Genomic DNA, 25,324 nt, shown 5'->3' on the forward strand with positions numbered 1-25,324 from the left:
TGTGCCATCCAGTTATAGGTTATTGGGAATAGACTAATGGTTGTTAATACTTCTTTGCTTGTTTAAGGAAGTGCAAGTTGGCTTTTGGGAAAAAAATCTATGAAAATATTGTCTCAAAATTTGTGTTTCCAAAGATGTATTTTTGTTTGGGTTTTTTTGAGTCAATATTTTTTGTAGACAAAGATAAAAAATAAATGCTAATAAGACACTGCAACTAAATGCATGCATAATTACTGTTGGCAGTCCATGCAGACATCTTTGGCTAATGAAAGCCTAGGTGCACACTAAGTTTCGAAGAAAGTCAATATTTGTACTTGGCAGCTAAGTTCATGAGACAATCATCGGCCAGCAGAGGCAATAATACATCTAATAACACCAAGGAACAAAATTATTATACCCAATCCGTGCGTAGGGACTTGTTTATTATAAACAGGTGTTTAATTATGGTACAAATCAGCATCTGGTAGTAAAGGATCGACTTTTTTTCAAGGATACCACGATAGAATTCTATATCAGACTACTATTTAGCTGTTTAGAGGTCATGTAGGGCAGGGGGAAAAACACTTGTTGTTTATAATATTCTCCATTCGGAACGTTCCCTGAGATCATAAGAAGCAATTTCAGTTGGGGGGGGGGGGGTTACAGAACTCTTTTGACAAGAAAAAAGGGTCATCAGACGTTATTATTAAGGGGGAACTACTGTAAATTAGCTCTGTTCTCTTTGTATAGTATATACATTTTGTATACGTATTCGCAAACTTAACCCCCCCCCCCTCGCTCCTACGGTCCAGCAATATTAAATGCTATTAAACGTTTTCTATATTTCATTTGGCCCACGATTGCTTCAACTATGTTACTCTGAGTATCGAACTTTGTTTTTACGTATTTTAATTCTCGAGTACATTTTTGGCCCTTAGATAATCTCTTAATCCAATTAATCTAGTAATTCTAATTATTAATAAAAAGCATGTGTAGTAATTGGCAGACTAAGTTTCTGTTAACTTTCGACATGCGCGTTTCTTATCACGTTACATTAGTCAACATTTGTCCATGTATTTACCTATACAAATCAAGATCTTAAACTGAATGTCACCACGAATTCTCTTTCTTGCGAAAACAAAGACATTAAACCTTTCATGCAACTGAGTGACTGATCCATAAAATTGCTTTGTTTTCCTGCTTTATTAAAATTTTCATTCGATCTGAGTAACTTTGTCAAATTTTCTGAGACATGATCTTGTACTCAAGGGTCGGAAATTGAACCTTTTAAATTGAAAAAACTATTTATTTGTATGAATTATCTTTTGCATATATAAAACGTTCAATAGTTTCGGCGATACGTTTTCTTCCTTTAAAGATCTCAAATTGACTAGGCGTAGCCTAATTCTGTGTATCAATATTTCTGTCTTATTTGTCCCGGGTCATCTGTTCTATTCTGTCGTTTCGTATGAGCAGTAAGTTTAATCAGATTGTTAAATTCTTTTCACATCTAAATGAAGCATAGCAGCAATTATTTACTTGCTAATGGATATTAAAGGCGTTTTTATTGAGACAGCGTAATCAACAAAAATTTGTGGGGAAAGTGAAAAAAATAGATAATATTCATTGATGGAGAAGGGATAGTGAGATGCTTTAAAACGGGGCATGTTCGGATATATAGCTTACACCCGGATATATAGAATATATACATATGTATTATTACTGGATTAATACGAATGAACCAATGCGCTGAAGACTGGAATTAGCTTCGAAAAAAAAAGTACATTGATTGCAAGATTGTTACACACATCTTAAATATGCTTCACCAGAGCGTGCCTTGCCATTGATGAATCAGATAATGAAAAAGTGTACCTGTACAAGTTTTTTATGGAAACTAATAAGGATGTGACATATATATATCAGGCATACACAACAGTGACAGTGATTACAGCTCGCAATGGATCGTCATTCTCAATTCGATGTGTTGCCTAGTTACCCAAGATATTCAAAGCGCGAGATTGTGAGAAACCATAATAAGTCAGGGGATCCTAATGATTCCACGTATGCGAATATCAGAAAGCGTCTAAATACTACTGTGCTCTCAGTGCCTTATGAACACAAATTGGATCAGTTTAATGTTCTTGGGAAAAAATCGCACTTTGGTGACGAAACTCCATCACCAAAGATTTTCAGAGGTGGTGAAAATGATGGAAGGAAGCCACGCTCTCGGGTAAATTCGGAGACTGACACTCGCTCGCATGAAAGTCATTCTCCAATTAAGGTAATCCGTGCGCGTGATTTGGGTGGTTCGCAAATGTCAGATAAACCTTTGTCCACAACATCATCATCAACCACCACCAAACTTCCTCGTGTAAAAAGAGACCGAGCACCCTCCGAAACAAGTACCACATCTACTGTAAGCCGTCCATTCTCATTCTCAAGATATGATATAGATGATTCTTTTTGGATGCAAAATATTCATGAGATAGAAGAAATCAAGGAAAGATATGCAGAAAATAGTGAATTTGTGGCCTCTCTTCATGGATTCTTGGAGGAGACCACAAGAAAAGCGAAGAAAAAGGTTGCGGCCATGGAGTCTCCTCAACTCCACCATCATAAGCATTCAAAAAATATAAAATCTTCTTCAAGGGACAGTTCTATCAACTCGAAAGAGATTGTGGAACGTTATAATGGTCATATTGACCATGAAAAGCACAAACATTTGGAGCCACACGACAGGCACAAACACTTGGAGCCACACCACAACCATCAGCAACAGCAGCAGCACCACCACCGAAATGATGCTACGCAACAAAATCGTGGCCATGGTCGTGTGATTTTACCCGCCATACATCGACCGGAAGAAGACACGGTTAGCTTAGCTAGTACTCTAACACAAGGATCTGTGAGTAGCAATGCGTCTACTCTCAAAAACTCTAACCATGCCAAAAATCACAAAAAATCAAAGTTTCGTAAAGTAGAATTCAATCTCTTTCCAAAGAACCAAAGACCCGTTCTTCTTCCTGCACTGAAACACACATTAACATCACGCGAGGATCAGTCTAGGACTCCAAGATCTATATTAAAGAAGCACGGAAGTTTCGAAAGCATTGACTCACTTTCACTTAATCAAAATGAAGAGCATGGGGACTCGAAAGAGGAAAAACAGACTTCAGATCGCACGAATGGAAATTGGGAGAGACATATACCACGCCTTCTTTCACCAATTCCAGCTTCTGCGACCAGACGAAATCCAGTGGTCTTCAAAAACGCATCAAATTTTCATTTCAATTGTAGTAAAGAATTTAAGGCAGTAATGGGGGATTTTGAAGACGAATAGGCACATCACAGTTATAATATCAATATATTATGTTTTACATGTTTTATATAATATACCTGTTGGTGAATATTTTTAACAGAAAAAAATTTTATATATGTATGTACATGTATATTGATTAACACTTTATAATGTTGTATAGTCAGTTGTTCTGTTAAATATGAACATTGACAATCTAGTTAGCAAATATATACACTAACATTAGAACAGAAAATCAATATGATGGCAGTTTACAATCAGAACCTTTTGGCAAACAATAGAATTTTTGGCAATTAATGGACATCGTTATAACCTCTTTTTCGAATTGTTTTGCTATGTTGTCAATATATGAATTTTGCATGTCATGCCCAATCGATGTAGCGGTTTCAGATGATAGAAAATAAAGTATACATCCTTGATCAGGTATAATTACCCACTACCTTAAGTGATTTCTTACCGATGATGGCTTGTTGCTTTCTTCATTGACTTTGATATCAATAGCAGCTGGTTAGCGAAGACTATCTGTTTGCAAGAGTCCGGAAATTGTCAATTTCACTGATCAGGGAGTTGTTGATTTCTAAACTTTAATTGAAATTTAGATATTAAATGACCGTCTATGTGAGCTTTTTAAAAATTCTACCGAATGTATGTCTACTTTTGAAGCTGTTTGTGAGATTGCAAGATTTTAAATTCAGATTTCTGTATGATTTTTGATCGAAAACCTTATTTATATTGTAAGTCATGGCATTGTGCACGCAATTCTCGTCAATGGCATTCCAGTATATCAAAATACTTATTTATATCGTGTCAAAGACCAAACCTGTTTATCCCAATTCTAAGCATTCGGTTCATATGTACAAATTGGTAATACTCAAATGATTAAGTTCACACCAACTTCTAGTTGCACCATTTAATAAAATGACCTTGTGTTAGAACGTCTTTTAGTGAAGAATTTGTTTACCAAAAATTAGCGTGCCATGAAGATGCTTCTATTTATCATAAGGACCTCATCGGACAATGATCTCTTGGTTATATTTTAACGCTTAAACCTTCTTTTGTTTTTATGCATTACCAAATTCTGTCCTCGATGTGCAAAGTTCAATGCGTCCCCCAATGAACACGGGATAAAATTTCCTTTTCTATTCACGGTACTCTATCTACTTGGACATATATGTTTCGGTCTGCGGCGATCCGTTTTCAGGGTCTGTCTGTTGTTTGTTGGAGGAGAGAACAATGGTTTTAGGACCTTTAATCTAATAAGCTTTTTTGTAGTTCTTTATCAAATCAGAACTTTGGCATAAATAAAATTCTTATCTCGTGCATTCAGGAAACTTAATTAAAGAAGCATTTGTTGTAAGACAAATTCTTTTAGGCCAAAGCAAATAATTTTTTGTGACTGAATCTGTAGATATTGTAAAGTTCTCTGTTTTAAAGGGCTATTATTTCAAGATAATATCGAATGTTAAGAGTTTTTACGATTAGACCGTTTAAACAGAGACAGTCAAATAAAGAACTTTGTTACACATAAATTGCAACAGTAAATTAATGACGTTTAATTCATTTTGACCTATTTTGGTAAAAATTGAGCTCTCAATTTCATTTCAGGTAAATTATGCATTTGTATAACACAGTAGCATGCAAGGAATGTTCTACATAACATTTGGCGGACGAACCATTCTCTTTTGCCCCTCTTATGCTACGATAGAAACTCAACAAAAACAAAACAAACAAAAACAAAACACCCGTAAACGCCTATGTTAACGAGCTCCCTGATTCACATTTATCTTATTGTCAAATTAAGGTACACGTAAGTGTATTTACCCGTGGTATTTCTTCAAAGTTCATAATTAGAATTAAGCACATTATAAAGGGAAATGATCAAATCTCAAATATATTTTTAGGAACCGCGATTAAAAACACTAGCTATGCATTGAATAATTTAGAGAGTAGATTGAAAATCGACAAACATGTGTATATATATTGGGGGGGGGGGGGGGGGAGCATAGGTATCCAGGCATTTCGAGAAAATTGCATGTTTTAGCTCACCTGAGCCGAAGGCTCGAGTGAGCTTTTCTGATCAAAATTTGTCCGTTATCTGTCGTCGTCGTAGTCGTCATCGTTAACTTTTTACAATATCGTCTTCTTCGCCAGAACCACTGGGCCATTTTCAACCAAACTTGGCACAGAGTATCTTTGGGTGAAGGGGGTTCAATTTTTTTTTAATGAAGGGCCACACCCTCTCCCAAGGGGGGATAATTAAGAAAAAAGTAAAATTTTGGGGTGGGGTCATTTTAAAATCTTCTCAAGAACCTCTGGGCCAGAAAAGATGAAATTTATGTGAAAGCTTCCTCTCATAGTGTTAATTCAAATTTGTTCAAATCATGACATTCGGTGGTTGGGTGGGACCACTATGGGCGATCAACATTTTACATGGTGTGAATAGGATAAATCTTTAAAAATCTCCTTCTCAAGAACGGCAAAGCCATGATCAGTCATATTTATATGGAAGTATCCTCAGATAGTGTAAGACTCAAATTTGTTCAAATCGTAACACCCGGGGGTAAGGTGGGGCAACTATGGGCGACTAAAGTTTTACCTGGATATAAATAGGAAGAATCTTTAGAAATATTCTTCTCAAGAATAGGAAAGCCATTATTAATCATATTAATATGGAAGTATCCTCAGATAGTTTAGATTCTAATTTGTTCAAATTATGACCACCTGGGGTTAGGGTGGGGCAACAATGAGGTAAACGTTTTCCATAGGAATACATAGGAGAAATCTTCTGATGAAGAACAACAAAGCCATGATCAGTCATATTTATGTCTAAGCATCCACCGGCAGTGTATATTCAAGTCTGTTCAAATCATGACCCTGGGGGTAGAGTGGGGCCACTGTTGATGAAGAACAAGAAGGGCCATTAGTTACTCAGGTGAGCGTTGTCGCCCATGAGCCTCTTGTAATAATTATTTTAGTTCTTTTTTATGTCAATTGTTATATAATATATAGTGTAAAAAGCTTGTGCTATCGTTGCAAGACATCACAGATCATTTCTTATCACATGCTAATATAAGCATTGGTATCTAAGGCTAAGTTACAGGAAATTCGATATCTCTAAAATCTTTTTATTTTTATTCTTCGGTGGGATACAAATGTCAACTTTTCACATGGCCGTTTATAAGACTTCAAAGAATCTGAGTCATGTTGAGATGCAAGAAGTGAAATTTTTACACGAAAAGATTTCAATTTCAATTAAGCTTCATTTTGATACTTTTTAATTAAATAATGATTTTAAGAGTTATCGTTCCTGGCTGAGAAGGGAATCCTTAATCAAATCACTTAATAATTGCGATATTAGCCAATCAAGTTGCGAGTTGATTCTACAGAATTTATAGAACAAACTTATTAATTTGACAATATTAACGAGGCTTAAGATTTCAATATTTTTTTTTACTATTATGAAGTCCTGTGGCCTTACCTTCAAACTGGCAACATTTACCCGTTACACAGTCGGGGGACATGTACATCAAATTTTAGACTTTTTGTTCTTTAGAGGAAAAGACTCTTCGAACTTTTATTACATTTATTTTCCTTCTTTATTCAGACATAACAATAGCAATAGATAAAACTTGTCCAAGAAAAGTTTACTCAAGCCTTCAGTACAGGTGAGCTAATAAGTAAAAATAGACACGAGCATATTTCAAAGATCAAGTAATCACAATAGTCGGTCAGAAATAATTCCAGAGAACAAAATGGTATAATGTTTGCTGAGATGGATTATAAAAAAAATACATTGTGTACCCCCCTACCTCCTACAAAATATCAAATACATGAAGAAAGAATCTTTCAGGTAATTAAATCCAAACTTTTTAAAAATATATATATACATGTAAATGTTTAAGCCTGTTTAAATTTTTTGTCCTTGGGTTACTTTTATGGGAATGACGTAATTGTTTTGTCTTCTTCAATACAAGAGGCCCATATCGATCACCTGAGCACATTGGCTAGGAAAAAGCACAAATCAGTTCAGTATTGAAAAGTTAACATGGGGGGGGGGGTTGAATTTTAAACTACCTGATGCTTCCATACCAATTGTTATTGACCAGAAGATTTCTAAAGATTTGTTCCTTTACATTCCTTTGTAAAAATCAGATACGCCATTGTGGCCCCTCAAGCTCCCTACTCTCGGGGGTCAGCATTTTAACAAACTTGAATCTACACTACCTGAGGATGCTTCCATATCAATATGACTAAACATGGCTTTGCTGTTCCTGAGAAAAAGATTTTTCCCTGTATATTCCTATGTAAAACTTTGATCCCCCATTGTGGCCCTACCCTACCCCCAGGGGTCATGATTTGAACAAATTTAAATCTACATTATGTAACAAAGGTTTCCTATAAGTTTCAACTTTTTTGGGGCCAGTGGTTCTTGAAAAAAAGATTTTTTAAATATGACACCAAATTTCCACCATTTCTTAATTATCTCCCCTTGAATGAGGGAGGGGCCCTTCATTTGAACAAACTTGAATCCCCTTCACCCAAGGTTGCTTTGTGTCAATTTTGGTTGAAATTGGCTCGGTGGTTCTGGAGAAGAAGTCGAAAATGTGAAAAGTTTACAGACAGATGGACTACAGACAAATTGTGATCAGAAAAGCTCATGAGCTTTCAGCTCAGGTGAGCATAAAATGTTAATTGCTCTCATAAAGCAGAAAGATTGAGCTTCTGAATCATTCCTAGATTCACCAGCTCCTTCCAAAATAGACAAGCAAACGCAGAGAATTGTGGTCCTCAGCTTTCGAGGGTATATTGGTTAGGTGCAATTAACTTGTCTGCCTATTATGCAAAGGTCGAAGTGGGATGTCAAAAATCATAGTATATTCGGAATAAGTCTTGTCATAGGTTATGTACATGTAAAACATGAGAGCCCTGTCTCGTCAGAGGTCAAAAATCATAAAACATTTGTAAAGGTTGTGTCTACATAAGGCCAACTTTAAAATAATGTCTGCTTGCCCTCTCTCGACCCAGGATGAAAAATTTTGGTCGATAAGTAGGCGTGGAATTTTTTTTCTAGAAAATTTCAACATCAATGCTGAATTTTCAAAATATAATTTCATGAATGCATAAAAAAATAATTGCTTCCTAGAGTCGGGTCATTTTTACCCAGTCGGTCGGAAGAGGGCAACCAAACAATTTTTTAGAGATGGCCTAATGCAGTTTTATATGAAAGCCCTCTCTTCTCTCCTTCAAATATAACCAAGGTTAAAGTTTTTGTGATTGACATTCAGACAGACAAATGAAGAATGAGATTTAATGTCTTCATGCATTAACAAAAGCAGACGACAATGTAATAAAAAAAAAACCAATTATCAAATAAATAAATTTATTTCATCATATTTATTACAATGCATGCAATAACAATTTATTCTATTGAAACATAAATGTAGTTGACTAAGTAATACCCCCTCCCCCCAAAAAATGAATAAAAATTTAGAATTCTATTCTTAGTCCTTGAACTATGCAGCATAATTTACTGATATTTGATTCACAGGTTAAAAAAATGTCTACCACCTATGTCTAAAATTTGAAATTAAATCATTTAACTGACAATTAAGGAGGTATGCCTTGCCAAAATGTCATATACTGGATCTATAACACATCTCTTTGGAAATATGATTTCAGCTTTGACCAACATCAGCTCTGATTTTATATAATTTATTTTTGGTATATTTTTTTCAGAAAAAATGTGAAAATGGTTTTGGCTGCAAATAAGACACATAAGAACTCAAAATTTGCAGTTAGTTTATGTATAATATAAATAATTATCTAATAATAAATAATTTTTTTTTAAAATAAATATTTGAATGTCTGACTCTTCTTGACGTGTTTATAAGGGTTATTTATATTATTCTGAGCTGTAAAGTGGTTCATTTTCAATCTAAACAATGTTGAAAAAAATATGAAAAAAAAAATAATTTAAAATAATTTATAAAAGCTTATTGTGGTCTATCATTACTGAATTCATCTTACAAAAGAGTTGTTTAAAAGATCCAGTAAATAAAATTTTGGTGTGGCGTACCTCTTTTTTAGGTACTACTTTGGTGCATGGTCTGGAAATTACAAAGTGCACGCTTCAGAAAGCCAAGCTCATGTCAAACAATTTTAATAAAATTTTAAAAATGTAGTTCAAGGTCACTTTTCAGTATCAGCAGACTTATCTATAATGTAAAATATTTACATTGCATTTACAATTCCTACCATATACTGAACAACTTTCAGTAACATCACATGTAAAAATATTATTGCATGATTTCACTCAAGCACAAAAAAAAACCCCCAAACAAATAGTAACAGATTAACAATTAATGAAAAAAAAGTTTCTAAAAAAACAAACAACAATAAATAACAACAAATAGATGCAAAAAATTATAGTTTAACAGGAGTTACAATGCCTGGACAGTAGCTCTAGTATTTTGGGCTTTTAAAAAAAATAAAAGAAAATATCAAAGAAACCAAGCACATAGTTAGAGAACTTCAGTACACCAAACATTGATATCTTGAATACCATGGATATATCAAAGCGAGTTGGAAGTACATTGTACCAACCACTTTTTTTCTTGTGTACTTTAACGTCATATCTTGAATCTTCAGATATTTCAAACTTTATTTTTGGACCCATCAAGTTCAAGATAACAAGGTTTCACTGTATTTTCATTACAATAGTATCCAAATATAAGTACATTTAAAAAAAAAAAAGTTAACAAATGAATAAGGACACAAAGTTCCATTTATGACATTAAAATAAATTATAATCCTTGGAATTTATGATCCCATGTTTTATATTTGTTGAACAGAATATGGTCTTCCATGACCAAGAAAAAATAATGACACAAACACCCCTTTCATACAACAACCTGGGTACACAGTTATTACACATAAATCAAAGATGTGTATCAGCAGTTCTCATATCACAGACTCTCTTATGGCAAGATCAAAAATTTACCCAGAGTAAAATAAAAACAACACAGTTACAGTTACAATAATCCTCAAAGGCTGAATAGTGTTTGTATACATGTATATTACATTATTACACCTGTGATTTGTGCAATACTTTATTGTTTTGTATTAAATGTAATAGAGACAAAAATATAATTTTGCTGTAATAGTCAATTCACTATCCAAATCTTTGCAATAAAATGTTTTTATCTATTTTAGTCAAGCAAAGTTTTTTATACATAGTCTAAATTCCTAAAGTATTTAGATTTTATATGCCCATATAAAATATACTTTATGGTATCAAGAATTTAGAAAGAATTTTCACATGAAAATAAAGGAGTCTTTCAATTGATTGGCACAATATTTCATGCAGTTCATTTCTCACACAATTAAGACATTCATACAGAAAAAAAATGTTTCACAAGCAATCAGATAAAAAACTTTCCTTAGAGATAAAAAATATCTAAGGAAAAAAATGAATTTTCTCTTAAATCAAATTACTTACAGTGCCAATGTGTATTTTCGTGGAGGACGTACGTGTATGTGTTTCCCTTTTTTTCCAAATGCATTATCATGACTACTCAAGATAAATAAATATGGATGGTCTGCAGTTCCTATTAAAGGGTATAAAAATTGTTAAATTTTCCCCAGCAAAATCGCCACCTTTTGTAACATTTAGTACCATGACTCACAAACAGCTACAAAGGGAATATAAATAAAGCACACTTTAAATTCTCATTAAATGACAATAAGACACTGGAGCGACTTATTAGAAGAATAAAGTGGCAAGATCATGTTCACATAGACAAAGACAAGTTAATCTATAGCTATGGAGGAACAAAAATCTATCGAGGCAGGCTGAATCCCATCACAGTTATGTCCCCCTTCTTGTAGGATGGAATTGTGGGAGCCTTTTTCCTGTTATTTGTGTTGCCATTATGTTCATTTGACCCTGAAATATATAAAATACAAAGCTCTTAAAATAGGTGCAACAATTGTTGAGAAAGGAAAGACTGTATTAACATGAGGTCCAAGGGCCTTAATGCTCACCTGAGTATAATACAACACTGTAAAGGATCAATGGAAATTTGTGAAACAAATTGATAGATGAAGATATGTTGCTCTAAACGAGAGTAATAGTATCATCAGGGATCAACAAAATAGTTAGTTTGGTAATCAGCAAAAACTCAGAAAGTGGATCAATTTACTTGCAATAATTGTTCTATAAATTAAAACACACTTATTCAACAAGAAGGAAGCCCAGCAGAATCCCCATACTATTGGGCTCTCTTGATCTTTGAATATCATTCAATATACAAATATAAGGTATTTTTGTTCCATTTTTATTCATCTATTATTTCAAAATCTATTTGACCACAGAACTATAAAAGTACCTTTAATATTATACATTAAACATTCGTGCAAAATTCTTTTTTTCCTTATACCTATCAGCTACATTATTTACTGTGATTAATTATCATACATGAATAATAAACGCAAAACTCTTATTTCCTCACATAATCATCACAGAGCCCACTCTAGCCCCAGACCTCTGACCCAGGGACTATGCTTATTATAATAATGTCAACAATTTGACTGCTTGATGTCCAGGAGTAAAGAACATTTTTATTGAAAATTGCATTAATTTTGAAGGTTTTGGCCCCCCTTTTCAGCCCTAGAGGGGCAGAGACCACAAAATTCACAATTTTCATTCCCCTTTGCCCATAGATGCTATATTTTAATACCAGTTGAAATTGGTTCAATATGATATATGATGCTTTTCTGGATTTATATTTCATGCATATTGAAGGAAATAAGCATGGTTTAAATTTTTTTTAAAATCTCACCTCTGTTATTGAAGCGTTTGGTTTTGCCGCCTCTTTTTGTAACACCAGGGGGCGTCCATTCCCTACTGTCACCTGCAAAATTATATTTTATTATATTATATTTTATTTATATTTTCCATTAATGGACAGAGTTCTAAAATACATGTTCTTCATATTTCAGAGCAATCAGATTCTACATAGTCTATTTGAAATATATATTTGATATTTTCATTCTTTTTAACTTAATCTCTTCATTCTTATGAAAGAAATAAAAATACAATAAGTTAATTAGATACATGTAATTTAATACTGTTGATTATTGTTAATTATATACTGATGCAAAACTGGTTTTATGTAATTTTTCTTAATGCTGCTGTACTGTGCTGGTCTAAATCATGCAAATAAAATATCACATCAAAATGCCTAAATGTACATTTCTGTGTGCACTGCTGTGCAGCAAGTTTTTTCAATTGTGTAGGTAACTTCCAAGTGTTACCTACAGTTGCTTTTCACCCCAAAATCAATCTCAAATCGTGCAAAATTTTCAGTACATCTTGTACATTTTATGAAGTGCTTGCAAAAAGTGAATGCCATCTGCCTCTACAGTAGGTCTTTATGCAATAATTAACCCCATCACCCCTGTGTTCAAAATGCAGCACTCTCGATCTGTTCAAAGGGAACACTCTGCATGAAATAGAACACTCTTTGCTCAAAGTGAAACACTCTTAGCTCCAGGTGGAACACTCTTTGCTCAAAGTGAAACACTCTTAGCTCCAGGTGGAACACTCTTTGATCAAAGTGAAACACTCTTAGCTCCAGGTGGAACACTCTTTGATCAGAGTGAAACACTCTTAGCTCCAGGTGGAACACTCTTTGAACTGTGAAGTACTGCACTCTCTGTATTAATGTTCCACACTAGACCAGCCTACCTATAGTATTAGTCTCAGTGCTCTCCCCTGACTGGCGACTCCTATGTGTATAGACCAGACCATTCCGAGCACTTCTGGGCCTAGCACCTGTTGGAGGCTTCCCTTCAATCTTTAGAAAACTGTCAGCCTTCTTCACTTTCTGTGGCACATGTTTGGAGCTGTTGACCTTTGCGTATGGTCTAACCTTCTGTGATGGCTTTCGTTTCACACTTTTGTTAGCCTTCAAACTAGATTTGACATTGTCCTTTGAGATGTCTGTATTCTTATCATCATCTTTCAGGGATTCATTTTCTGTTAGCAAACTACTGTCTACTAGATTTGTGGAAGCTAAGCTATCATTTGTTATCACAGAAACTAAAATACTGCTTGTTTCCATACTCTCATTGACTTGAGTACCTTTAATGGGCGGTACTATTGGAAAAGGAGATGTATGTTTATTACTCTGTATTACTGATTCAGAAGACTGTGCAACTCCCTCTTTCTTCTTTTTCGCAATGCTCTTTCTAGGTTGTGGAAGAGGAGCTGCCTGTGCCCATTGTTTCCCATTATCACCACCTCTTGGAGTTGACCCCTGAACCTTTTTGGCAATGTCCTTTGCTTCTTCCCCGACTTCTACATCATCATCTGCATCAGCAATAATAGTGTTCTCCCTTGAAGGCAGACTTTCATAATTCTCATCCTCACCTGCTCTCTTTGTAACAACAGAACCAACTTCAGATTTCAGAGATGTTTCTTTGTTTCTGGATAATACTGCTGGAGAATTAAACTCTGCAACTTTGGGGCTTTTGTCATTGGTATCTCTCACCATTCCATTTGGTTTGAATTTGGCAGGTTGAACTGTCTTTTTACCAGGAGCTTTGTCCTTAAACCCGGCCACTTTTGAATTGACTTGTCTTCTATCCTTGTATCTAACAGTTGAGCCTCTACTAGATATACCTCTATTGCCTTTCTTAGATTTTCCTTGATCTTTTTCCTCTGCTTTCTCAACAGTCAAGCTTAGGTTTGAACCACTTGAAATGAATGTTTGATCTCTTCTCATCCCCTGAGTGACTGGTCTGTTGGCCCCCGTTTTCATTATATCAGTGACTGTGCCCTCTGAATAAATAGAAGACAGTGTGTTCTCTTCTCCTATGCCTTGTGTCACTCCAAGCAAAAACTTATTCTGAGGGGTCATTTGCGTGTAAGACCTCCTTGAAGAGCAAGGGTCAATATTAATTGGGGTACTTGTAACTAAATCCCTTGGGGTTATCCTGTCAACAGTATCAGGGTCTTCCATTATAGCACTTGTGTGTCCTTCTGGGGCACTGGAAATCTGCCTCAATAACTCAACTTCTCTCCTACATGTATCTGATGTTCTTGGAATCTCCAGGGAAGAATTTGCTGGTTGATCCTCTGGAGCACTTGATATCTGTCTTTTGTACTTCTGCTCCAAAGCTGGCAGTCTATCCCTTGCACTTGGAGCTATTTCTGGACGAGTCCTGAATATTGAGCTCTCTTGTTGATTGTGTTTTAGAACATTCAAATTGTCCATGGACTTACTCATTGTTTTAGACATTTTTGATTTGGTAGCTGCTGGTTTTTTAGATTTAGCAGCTTGGGATTTTGTACCTGACTTGTAACTGACAAAAGAGTCATCCTTAGACACTGTTTTATTATTACCTGATTTTCCATTGTCTCCAAGAGACTGGGACCTCCTATTCTGAGATACCTAGTGAAGAAACCAATTATTGATTAGCTTTGACTCTAGACAACTCAAAATATTACAAATTTAAAGAAGAAAAGGAGGGGGAAAATCATGAAAAATTATTTTTCTTTTTAAAATACAGTGCTTGATCTACATACATCACATAGTCTTACATAAAAGAAATTCTGCTGATAGAAAAAATCTCTAATTCTCTTTCAGAGCGTATCACTTATAATACTTTTTTTAGCTTCCCCCCATTTTCAGTTAATTAGAAATGGATATAAAACATCCAATACTAAGCAAAAACTTACATCATAACCCCTTGTTCTTCTATTTCTCTTTATATCCCCTCTCCTGAAATTGTTCTCATTCCTCAATGGAGGCAGTGTGCTGTCTGTGTTTGTACTTTGCTTTGTCCCTGTAGAAATGTTGTCCAGGTCCTCGCTGGGAGGCTTATGCAGTGGGGGCAGCACTAGTTCTCCATAGTTCCTGTCATGTCTTGCCAAGGTGGAGGGAGATAGATAATCATTGTCAGAATTATTCTTATCACCTGAATTTCTATAAAGTGTTCGAGGTTCACCTCCGAATTGTCGTTCCAAGTTCAAAAGGTCACTGTGTGCTTTTGACCTCTTCTTAGCAGCCAGTGCTGCGATGCTGCGTGTGTTTGAAGCAATTTCTTTCCTGTTGTCTGGAGATGGGTTTCCAAATGCACCATTCTGATCACTATTTCTACCACTTGCACCATTACTTAAATTAGAGTCATTCCTCCAAGCACCTGTTAAGCTGGCCCCACCCTTCAGTCCTCTTGCACTCTTTGAAAAGAGTTTGTCATCACCATCACTGTAAGAAAATGTCTTCATTTTTCAACTTCCTGCTACATCATTACAGCTCAGCATTCACATATATAATGATACATTGTGATTCAAGAATGTTACTTTCTCAAAATAAAAATATTTGAAATAGAAATATTTATTCCTTACATTTTAAATACCATATACCGGTAAAATGAATTTTTAGTGAGATGCAAATTAAGCAATTTATCCTCGAAAATCGGCATTTAATTTTAGCAAGAAGTAATCTTAGTGAGTTTATGGTACATAAAAAGATAATGGTATTAACCTACATGTATAATGCAAAATAAATTGTTTGCAATATTTAATTTTAGCAATCTTGACATCCTCGCTAAAAATGGCAAAATTAAATCCTGCTAAAATTTCTGCTTACATGGCAGTTACTCTTTAGATACACGCAAGATTTTGTAACACAGAGTTGAATGAGGATCTAAAGAATGTAAATTTTGCAAACATTTTACTGACCCTGATCTGTAGGTCAGCAGGTTCCCCCTCTCATCCTCCTCAGTCAGTGTACTCAGCTGATCCACTTCGTCAGGGAGGTTCCTGTAATTACTGGAATTGGAGGAAGCCTGCAATAAACAGGATAAAAGTAGTTCAATACATCATATGAGTAAAATAATTTTAATATTTCCTCTTTTGTGGTTTTGGAACAGTAGCAAACATTCCAAAGAATGACTGTACACAATTTCATGACTGAATCTAAAAGAACATAACCTAATGTTGTGCTAAATTTGAAAACAAATCAGCAAGCACCTGTATCAAATACTGAAATACCTGTGAAGCTTTTTTTCTTGACTGACTCAAAATAAATGTAATGAAGCTTAACTATTAAGTATTTTTTCATTGATATAAAATCTGTCTCTGATGAATTTCAGTACAAATGGAAAACTGTACCTTGCCAATTCATGAACATGGAATAGATAATATGCAATTCCATGTGTGTGTGTTTGTATGTGCATGTGTATTCTGAGGTCTCTATATGAGATACCTTTAATCTGAGTTCAGGACTGAGATGTCCCGAGTCCTCCCTCAGCATCATCCTATAATGTCTATATATAATACCTTTAATCTGAGTTCAGGACTGAGATGGCCCGAGTCCTCTCTCAGCATCATCCTATAATGTCTATATATAATACCTTTAATCTGAGTTCAGGACTGAGATGTCCCGAGTCCTCCCTCAGCATCATCCTATAATGTCTATATATAATACCTTTAATCTGAGTTCAGGACTGAGATGTCCCGAGTCCTCCCTCAGCATCATCCTATCATCCTGTTCCAACTGATACAGGTTGTACAGCTCCTCTAAATCCTGAGTGGGCGCAATTTTGTTTTCTGTGAAAATTTTTAAAATTCGAAGTAAAACTTATAAATCATGGAAAATAAAAATGGACTGTAATAAGTATCATTTAAATGTGGTATCATCACTTTAAGGACTCGATGAGAGTATAGAACTTCAGCTTCAAATCTCAGCACTCAAAATCTCTTTCAAGATAAAAACTCACTATGTACCACCAGCACCAGCAAGATCACAATATTCACATTGCACCACAAACAATATTTACTTTCACAAGTCAAATTTATCACAAAATTTCATTTTTTTTCCTATTAAGCCTCTTTTAAGAAGTATCATGTATTTAAAAAAGCCAAAAACCTCAACATATAACCAATTCACTGCATTATTTGAAAAATCAATACACACATTTAAAAAAAAAAATATACCTGAATTTTGTAAGTCTGAGAATACGCAAGCATAATACTTCATTAGTTAGCTAAATAGAATTCTAAAACTTAAAAAAAAAAACCACGCTAATAATGAAAATTGAATATTAATTTCAGCAATTTTTCAAACAAAAAGTCACCTTCCATAATTTTCTTCTGTCGTCGAATAATTTGATCACAAAGATTCTGATGTTGACGAAATCGCGAAATCACCATATCTTTGCGTTTAATTTGGAATTCCCGTAACAGACAGGCTGATTGGGTCTCTGTGTTTTCAATCTCTAATTCGTGAACTTTACACAGCAGACTGAGGATTTCACGCTGATCTTCTGTGTTGATTCTATGTGGAATAGTCTACAAAAAAGGAAAATGAAACATAAACCTGAACCATGTAAACAGTTAAATGAAACCAAGTATATAGGATAATACATCTTTATGTTTTACATATCTTGTTACTTAACATCTTTTTCAATCTATTCCTTCAATATAGTTCCAGCATTTAGATCAAATAATGTCCACAGGTGATTGAGGACAGGAAACACCCCCCTCCCCCAAATATAGACCCCTAGGCCTTTTTCAACTTTTTGCTCATAAATTATCTTTGAATGGCATATTTGTGACATAATCTATACCATCAATTCAAAAAATTGCTTAAAATAAACAATATATAAAAAATTTATAAAATAGTGTGTGGTAGTAATTTTTATAAAATGTTTGTTTCAGGTTTCAGTCAATTTTTTTAATCGATGGCATAGATTATATCACAAATATTCAAAGATAATTTGTGAGAAAATTTATGAGGAAAAAAAGACCAAAAGGCTCAGGGGTATATATTGGGGGGGGGGGGGGAGGTAGAGGTTCTTGTCCTCAAACCTCAAGCACCTGTGATAATGTCTGCAAGATGTCAGTTCAAAATCATACTAAATACTTCTCACTAAGGCACTATACCTCCTCAATACGTCGGGTTTTCACTCGGGCCTGTTCCAGTTCCTTCATGACTGTGGTTCGTAACTTCTCCGTCCGATGCTTCTCGTCATGTAGCACCTTGAGTTCCTCCCGGGCGAGCTTCACGTCCTCCGTCTCCTGAAGATCATCTGATCCTGCCCCAGCCAGCTCCAGAGCCTTAGAATCCTCTGTAAACAATGGAACAGTCATGATACTATCAATGCTCATGCATTTTAAGCTTTTTTTGTGTTACTTTGTGTTTTATTTGATCTGATTTTTTTTCAAGTATTTATTTATTTATTCATTCATTTTTTTTTTATTGGGGATGAGGGTGGGTTGGGGGTGGGCTACATTTAAACTGGAATTTGCAAACCAGTGGCTCTACAGTTTGTCTGAACTAAGATTTCAGACCACTAGTTCTCCCCAACCTTCATTTGATCACTAAGAATATTATTATATTGAATAATTAACTAACGAAATATTGTTTTAATTAGGTCCTATGAACAAGTAGTGCAGTAATTAAGAAGATTACTTCAATTTTAAATGAAAATATTTTATGTCAAACTCCTTAAAATTATTCATATCAAATATCCATAGAATGATTTTATGACTAAAGGACACATGCTAAAAACAAAAAATTAGATGTATTGAGCGGTATATATTTTTGGATGTATTTTGGTTGTAAATGATGCATATATCAAATACTTAAGATATTAAGAAATTGTAGACTGCCTACGATGTTCTAGTTTTTTTCTCTTTTTTGCCATCATCCTTGTAAAACTATACATTTTTTAATCACTTTATAGGACATTATTGACAATTTTGAATGAAAAATGAAACTTTATGAAGTTAAACTTCATTCATTTTACTTATATGAATATATATTTAGTTGTTATTTTCATAATTTTTTTGAAAAAAAAAAAAACCCCATCTGTCCTTAATGAAGAACCACTAATACATGTACATGTAACTTCTAAAAAATGACTAACAATTACCTGTATCTGCCTTATCTCCCCCTTCCTTTCTTCTGGAAAATCTGGCTTTCTCCAACTCCCACCTATAAATACAGAGAAATCATGCAAACTGCATAAAAACAGTCCCACAAATCACTGCACTATTTACTGTGACCTTTGATTAACTTTTCAAACTGAAGTCAGATGACTTACTCGCTAATGATGAGTTGGTTCCTATTGGTTTCCAGACTGACCTCCATAGAGGCATTGTTCAACTCCATTAAACTTTTCCTAATGAATAAAAAAAAAACGTAAAAATTAGCTTTACATTGTTGCCTCTTTTTGTGAATTTCAAAAGTATATTGTACGTTGTTAAAATATCATCATCCAAAGAATCAAGCTATTTAATCTTTCACTATTTCGTCTTTATTTTCAGAGAAAGAATAGACCATATTATATGGTGACCCTTTTGTGACCACTACCTGAGCTCCATCTGATCCTTGAATGATATGAGCAGTTGTTCCTTGAGTTTGGTCAGTTCCTCCCTCTTTGCCTCAACAACTTCAGCTGTAAAAAAAAAAAAAGATTGTACAGTATGTACCTCACTTTGTTCCAAATTTTGTTTGGTCTTGTTTATGATATATGCTAGAGCAATAAGCTGAAATTTTTTCTTAATTACAGATGAATCTCAAAAGGATAGTTTATGAGTTTTAGGCTAAATACTAGACTTGCTCATGAAGATCTAGATACAGTATGCCTGTCCTCATCCTTAGGATAGACATATCTACATGTGTGTACCTTATACAGGGAGTATTTTGGCCCCCTGAACCTGGTACTATATATATCTATGTTCCTTGTAATGACAGTGTGTTGGCCCTCAACTTTGCCTTATCTATGCCTTGTACAGAACAGTGTGTTGGCCCTCAACTTTGGCTTATCTGTGCCTTGTACAGAACAGTGTGTTGGCCCTCAACTTTGGCTTATCTGTGCCTTGTAAAGAGAGTGTGTTGGCCCTGAGCCTGGGGTTAAGCCGGGGCTAGGATATCATTTCATTTTAAACTAACAATTTGTTGGTCTGTGCCTAAACTCATCTACGTACCTTGTACAGAGAGTATATTAGCCCCTGGCCTGGGACTAGATTTGTCATGGAGTCTGTGTCTTAGTCTCTGGATCTCCTCTCTAAGCTCTTGGATTATGTTGGTGTACTGAGCAATGTGGTACGACACATCAGTAACATTCCTCCTCACCTATAAATACAGAGCAACAAAAATTAAATTTATTGATCTAACAAATCTTTCTAAGTATTGATCCTTCTCTTTTTTTTTCTTTTTTACATATGGACACAAACCAGATTTATCTTTTATATTGAAAAAAATAAAAACAAAACAAAATTTATCCTGATTATTTATTTTATCCAAATCTAGGAATAAAATCTCTAAGATTTCAGAAAATTTGAAACAATATTTTTTTATTTAATACATTTAATGGTCAAGCTAGTCAAAATAGCCATTGTTCACCTTCGTTTTAATATGTTTTGCTCTGTCGGCATAAACAAGTGTATTTCTAGATTCCTCAAAATGCAGGGAGGCGGGGCTTATATGGGCAATCATGACCGTTTTACAGTTCCCTCCAAGGGCTTCCTTTAGAAGACGCGTCAGCTTACTGTCTCGATAATTCACGTACTTAGATCCTTTTGTATCAGCTGAAAAAAAAAGATTTAAATTTCTGAATTATCATCCATGACTAGGATGAATTTTCACAATACATGAATCTTCTTCTTGGTTCAAACACAATTGTTCTGTGTAATTATTCATTAACAAAAAAGAAATTGTTGGAATTTAACACATATACTCTTTGTGGTTGCCAACCAACATCCATTCCAGCATTCAAGCAATTACATTGTCTATGGAATATTTAAAACTTAATGTTTTACTCATTAGCTTAAAAGCAATTTGTTTTTAGTGGAGTGACTTTTCAGAAAATACGCAATTTACAGACATCAATTAAGGTTATTGATTCCGGGTTACACCTGAATGATCTAAATGTATTCTCTCCCATCCTTAAGTATATAAGTCTTAGATTAGAATGTATGCTTATGTTCAATTGTAGAATATCCATCTCAAAAGGGGTGTAAAAATTTACTTCTTGTGCAATCTTGTTGAATCCAGAGATGATGTTTTCAAATGACATCTTGTATCAATGAACAAAAATTTCTAAGACAACTACATTGAAACAATCATGCAGAATACAGAAATAAAGTCTTATTTATGACACTGCAGAAGAGAAAAACGGCTTACTGAGGGCATTTATACAGTTTCCAAGTGCAAGGAGGGATCTATTAATATGAGCCCCCTCTACCATACGTTTCCCCCGATTATGTGTGTTAGCAGCCCTCTCCGACCCAGCCAGATCAATCATAAAGAGACGCCCCATCCTGACTTCCTGTGTGGTGTTGCGGACACGATTCTGTTGTTTGATGGACACCTGAAGGACAGCGTGAGATCGTGAGGAGGTCTTATTTGCTGCTGTGGGTTCCTGTGTCCTCTCTTTATTTCCCTTCAGTAACATGTCTATCACCTAAAATAAAAAAGTAGTAACCAATAAACACAAATTAAGATACACATGTTTCATACTAGCATTTCTGTAGGAAACTTGAAGAAAAATAGGTCCAAACAAAGTTCAACAACAATTCAGAGAGGAAACTGTATTTTTCCTTTGTTCTTTTACTCATGCAGATGATGAAGGTGAGGGGGGAGGGAGGATAGTTACCTCATCTGTTGACCTTGCCATGACCTCGGACAGTCCTGCCACCTGGACTCCACCTTTGGCATCTTCTCGTAAGTCTAGAATTCCAGCACTTGGATTCAGAAGGTCTCTAATCATTTCATTGTATATCTGAAAAAGAAAAAGGACCATAAATTAAATTTTATTCAAGCACTTGATTGAGACAATTTGATAAAAAGCTGAGGACACACAGTACATTCTAGTATCTCTGATGTGGGTCTCTATTGTATGTGAAGTGAATCATACTACTCAAAGACCAAAGAATGCAGGGATTGTTGTGAAATCATACGATCCTTTAATGATCAAGATTACAAAAAACTATCAGTGAAAGATCAAGATTTACTTATAGAAAATTTAATTAGAAACCCATTTTTCATTTCAAAGAATATCTCTATCATTCTTACAACCTGTTGGACTAAAATTTTAATTATTTGCTGACGTCTCCTCAAACAAAAGAAACCTGTCGGTTTCCAAGTGCATCAGAAATTGAGTGTCAGCTAAGCCTTTCTGAGGGACACTTCAAAAAAACACGAACAGATGGTGTGCGATATTCTTTCATTAAACAAGGGGCTGTAATTCTCTACCGCCATTATCATTCCTACCTGGTGCATTTAATGCAATCTATCACCTAATATCATAATTGAACAATCATGTTCCCAAATAAATTAGTACATTAAGGTGATGAATTATATAAATGGCAATCTACAGTCTTTGTAATTGAACATTTGATTAAATGTCAGAAAAGTCGTGAATTCTACTGTATGTGCCAGCACATAAGTGATATCAATTTTACTTGTCAGTATGACTTAAAATTTCAAAGGCAACAGAACTTGCACTTTGAGTAATGTCCCAGTGATGACAGAGCACAAAGATGACATTGCTGTTTAAGATTTAAAAATCAGCTCTATAATTGCTTAAGTTGTCAATTTAAAGAATTCTCTCATTTGTCTACAAACAGATCTAAACAAACTACCAAAGTAAGGATTACCATGGCGTAATATTTTTTTATTTTGTTGTGCATGTATATAAAAGAAGTAAAATTGGTGAAAAGAAAATCCTAATATTTAATTTGGGCACATTCATTTTTAATCTACTTGAGAGAAAAATTCAATTGTGTATGCTTCTAAGAATAGGTTTTCTAAAGACTATTTAAATTATATATAGTACTTTTTTAAATACTTGTAAATCTTCTAGTTCACAAATGTTAGCAAAATGAAATAAGGAAAAATGTTTCAGAATTAATAAATTAAAACTGGTGAATATATAAATAAATCATTTCAGCATTTAATTTGTAAAATATGGCATGTTATTAAATTCTGCCCATGCATTATGGCATTAAATGAACTAAAGTCACCTATTATGCACATCTATAAACCTGTATTCTGATTTAAATTGACTCAAGGCCAGTCAATGTATAGATTTCAATTTATTCAAAGATGAACAAATATAAAAAATGTGCTTTTGAAAATTTATCCTTGCCCCTAATCCAAGGCTGCTGTTGCAATAATAAAAACCTGAATGTATCAAGGTTTACTCTTCATTTGCCTTTAAACAATTTTATTGATCATGGTTAAAAAAGGCTGCTTCAGTATTTAACTTGGTCTCTTAGAGACACCTTTAAAAAAAATTGACTCTAGCCCTTGCAAAAAAAAAAAAAAAAAAAAAAAAAAAACCTGTAACTTTAGATTACTAACATAAAGGTATGGGTATGTAAAGATATAAAAAGTCTATATCCTAACTTCATTATAAGTAAACAAAATTATGAAAACACAATGGGATGTTTCTATGTCTATAATCCTAGATACATTAGGTGAACAAAGAAGCACCAGTTTCAAAGCAAGCTACATAAAGGAAATATTTTTTATCGTGTGAAAGTTACATGGTAACGAAACATTTATAACATGCATCAAAGGACATAACAAAGTAGGATCATATTTTATTATTTCACGTTATATCCCTAATTTGCAATTTCGATCGATAGAATACACTTCAGATAAAATTTAGCAGATGAGATGAGTCCATTTGTCATTGCAGTCTTCTGAAATTCTCATAAAAATTAATGACAAGATAATTATCAATCATCAACCAAACCCGAGGCACCAATTTCCCCCTTTTAAAATTTAAACCACATCGATTATAAATTTTATTTTTATATTATCAAAAACTTTCCCCCCAAATTGATTTTGGATAAAACGGATCTGAAAGATCAAGTTTCAGTGCTGTTGACCAAGATGAATTAATTCCAAACACAGTCCTGACAGCAACAAGGCAGAAAATAAGCAGGATGAAATCAGGTCCTAAATTCCCTCTTGTTGAAACACAGTCAAGTTTGAATGCATCAATCAGGCTTAGAACCCGATCGGATGGAACCCCAATTTCAATGCGTGGTTAATTATTTGATCCTTCTGACAGGAATAACTAGAGGGATTAGACGGAACTTTATCAGGTTTCTGCTTGTCATCCCTTAATCCTGTTACTTTATCAGATTTAGTTTCAAAAGTATGTATTGAAATTTTACTGCCCCACGATTCCATCTTTTTTTTCTAGCTAAATCGCTCTATATTCAAAGTATAGATTGTGACAATACTAGTAATTTAAACTTTATTTCCATTTCAACGGAAATCCTGGTACAGCTTTGAAACTCTTTTGATATTTTATTTCAGCTTTCATATAAGCGGGTTTTTATATCTTATATTCTTTTATGAAGCCTGGAATATGTCCGATCCTATTCAATGTCATTTAAAAGATCTCTAGTCACAGTGTGCAATCAGCTTGTCATTTTTCTTACTTCTCTGTACACAATAACATCTGATTCTAAATACATGTAATGAATATGCACTATGATGAGTTTTAAATTCTGTCGAGTAGTAACATACCCCTTTTGTATATTATACATGTACTCTAAATGTTGACAAAATAGACAATGGCTAACAATCATCAATATTTCCTATCGACAAATGTCTCATCCTTAATATTTTCATCTGCAAAATTGTAGAAATGAAGTTTACAAGATATGCACACATCTAACTATAAGCCCTAGTGAGCCAGAATTGGAAGTTAGATTCTTCTAGAAAACACCACAATGGTCTCACTAAAAAATAGTCCATATTCTATTCTATATTCATGGAATTCTCAAACATGTTTGAATTGAAAGCAGTAGTATCTAAGAAATATATACCGTCCTTAATGCAAAATATCAAACCTATAGGTGTGTCAGTGTTGGAGAACCATAGGCCAATTCATGTTTATATTTCATACATATGTGTACTTCATTTAAAAAAAAGAAGTAATGCTATGAGGTTTTTTGTCTCAACTGAAACTACCAAAGCTCAATCAAAAATT

The 25,324-nt window shown here is 34.3% G+C and overlaps 1 protein-coding gene across 1 annotated transcript in view; it reads right to left on the minus strand.

The window, feature by feature from the left end:
- Positions 1-8,658: 8,658 nt before the first annotated feature.
- Positions 8,659-25,324, minus strand: part of LOC133190415 (kinesin-like protein KIF19) — a 31,589-nt gene continuing 14,923 nt past the window's right edge. The window contains exons 6-20 of the mRNA XM_061326035.1: positions 21,968-22,093; positions 21,496-21,775; positions 20,716-20,900; positions 20,298-20,445; positions 19,681-19,765; positions 19,412-19,489; positions 19,241-19,302; positions 18,249-18,433; positions 17,441-17,654; positions 16,792-16,913; positions 16,044-16,150; positions 15,039-15,567; positions 14,703-14,751; positions 12,136-12,207; positions 8,659-11,240 (exon numbers count right to left, since the gene is read on the minus strand). Coding sequence (XP_061182019.1) covers positions 11,134-11,240; positions 12,136-12,207; positions 14,703-14,751; positions 15,039-15,567; positions 16,044-16,150; positions 16,792-16,913; positions 17,441-17,654; positions 18,249-18,433; positions 19,241-19,302; positions 19,412-19,489; positions 19,681-19,765; positions 20,298-20,445; positions 20,716-20,900; positions 21,496-21,775; positions 21,968-22,093 — 2,349 coding nt within the window. The 3' untranslated portion in view covers positions 8,659-11,133. The remainder of the gene's footprint in view (positions 11,241-12,135; positions 12,208-14,702; positions 14,752-15,038; positions 15,568-16,043; positions 16,151-16,791; positions 16,914-17,440; positions 17,655-18,248; positions 18,434-19,240; positions 19,303-19,411; positions 19,490-19,680; positions 19,766-20,297; positions 20,446-20,715; positions 20,901-21,495; positions 21,776-21,967; positions 22,094-25,324) is intronic.

This window comes from Saccostrea echinata, unplaced genomic scaffold (genome assembly GCF_033153115.1).
Source record: "Saccostrea echinata isolate AGI-Se365-2 ecotype Australia unplaced genomic scaffold, CSIRO_AGI_Sech_v1 ptg000022l, whole genome shotgun sequence".
NCBI classification, from domain to species: domain Eukaryota; kingdom Metazoa; phylum Mollusca; class Bivalvia; order Ostreida; family Ostreidae; genus Saccostrea; species Saccostrea echinata.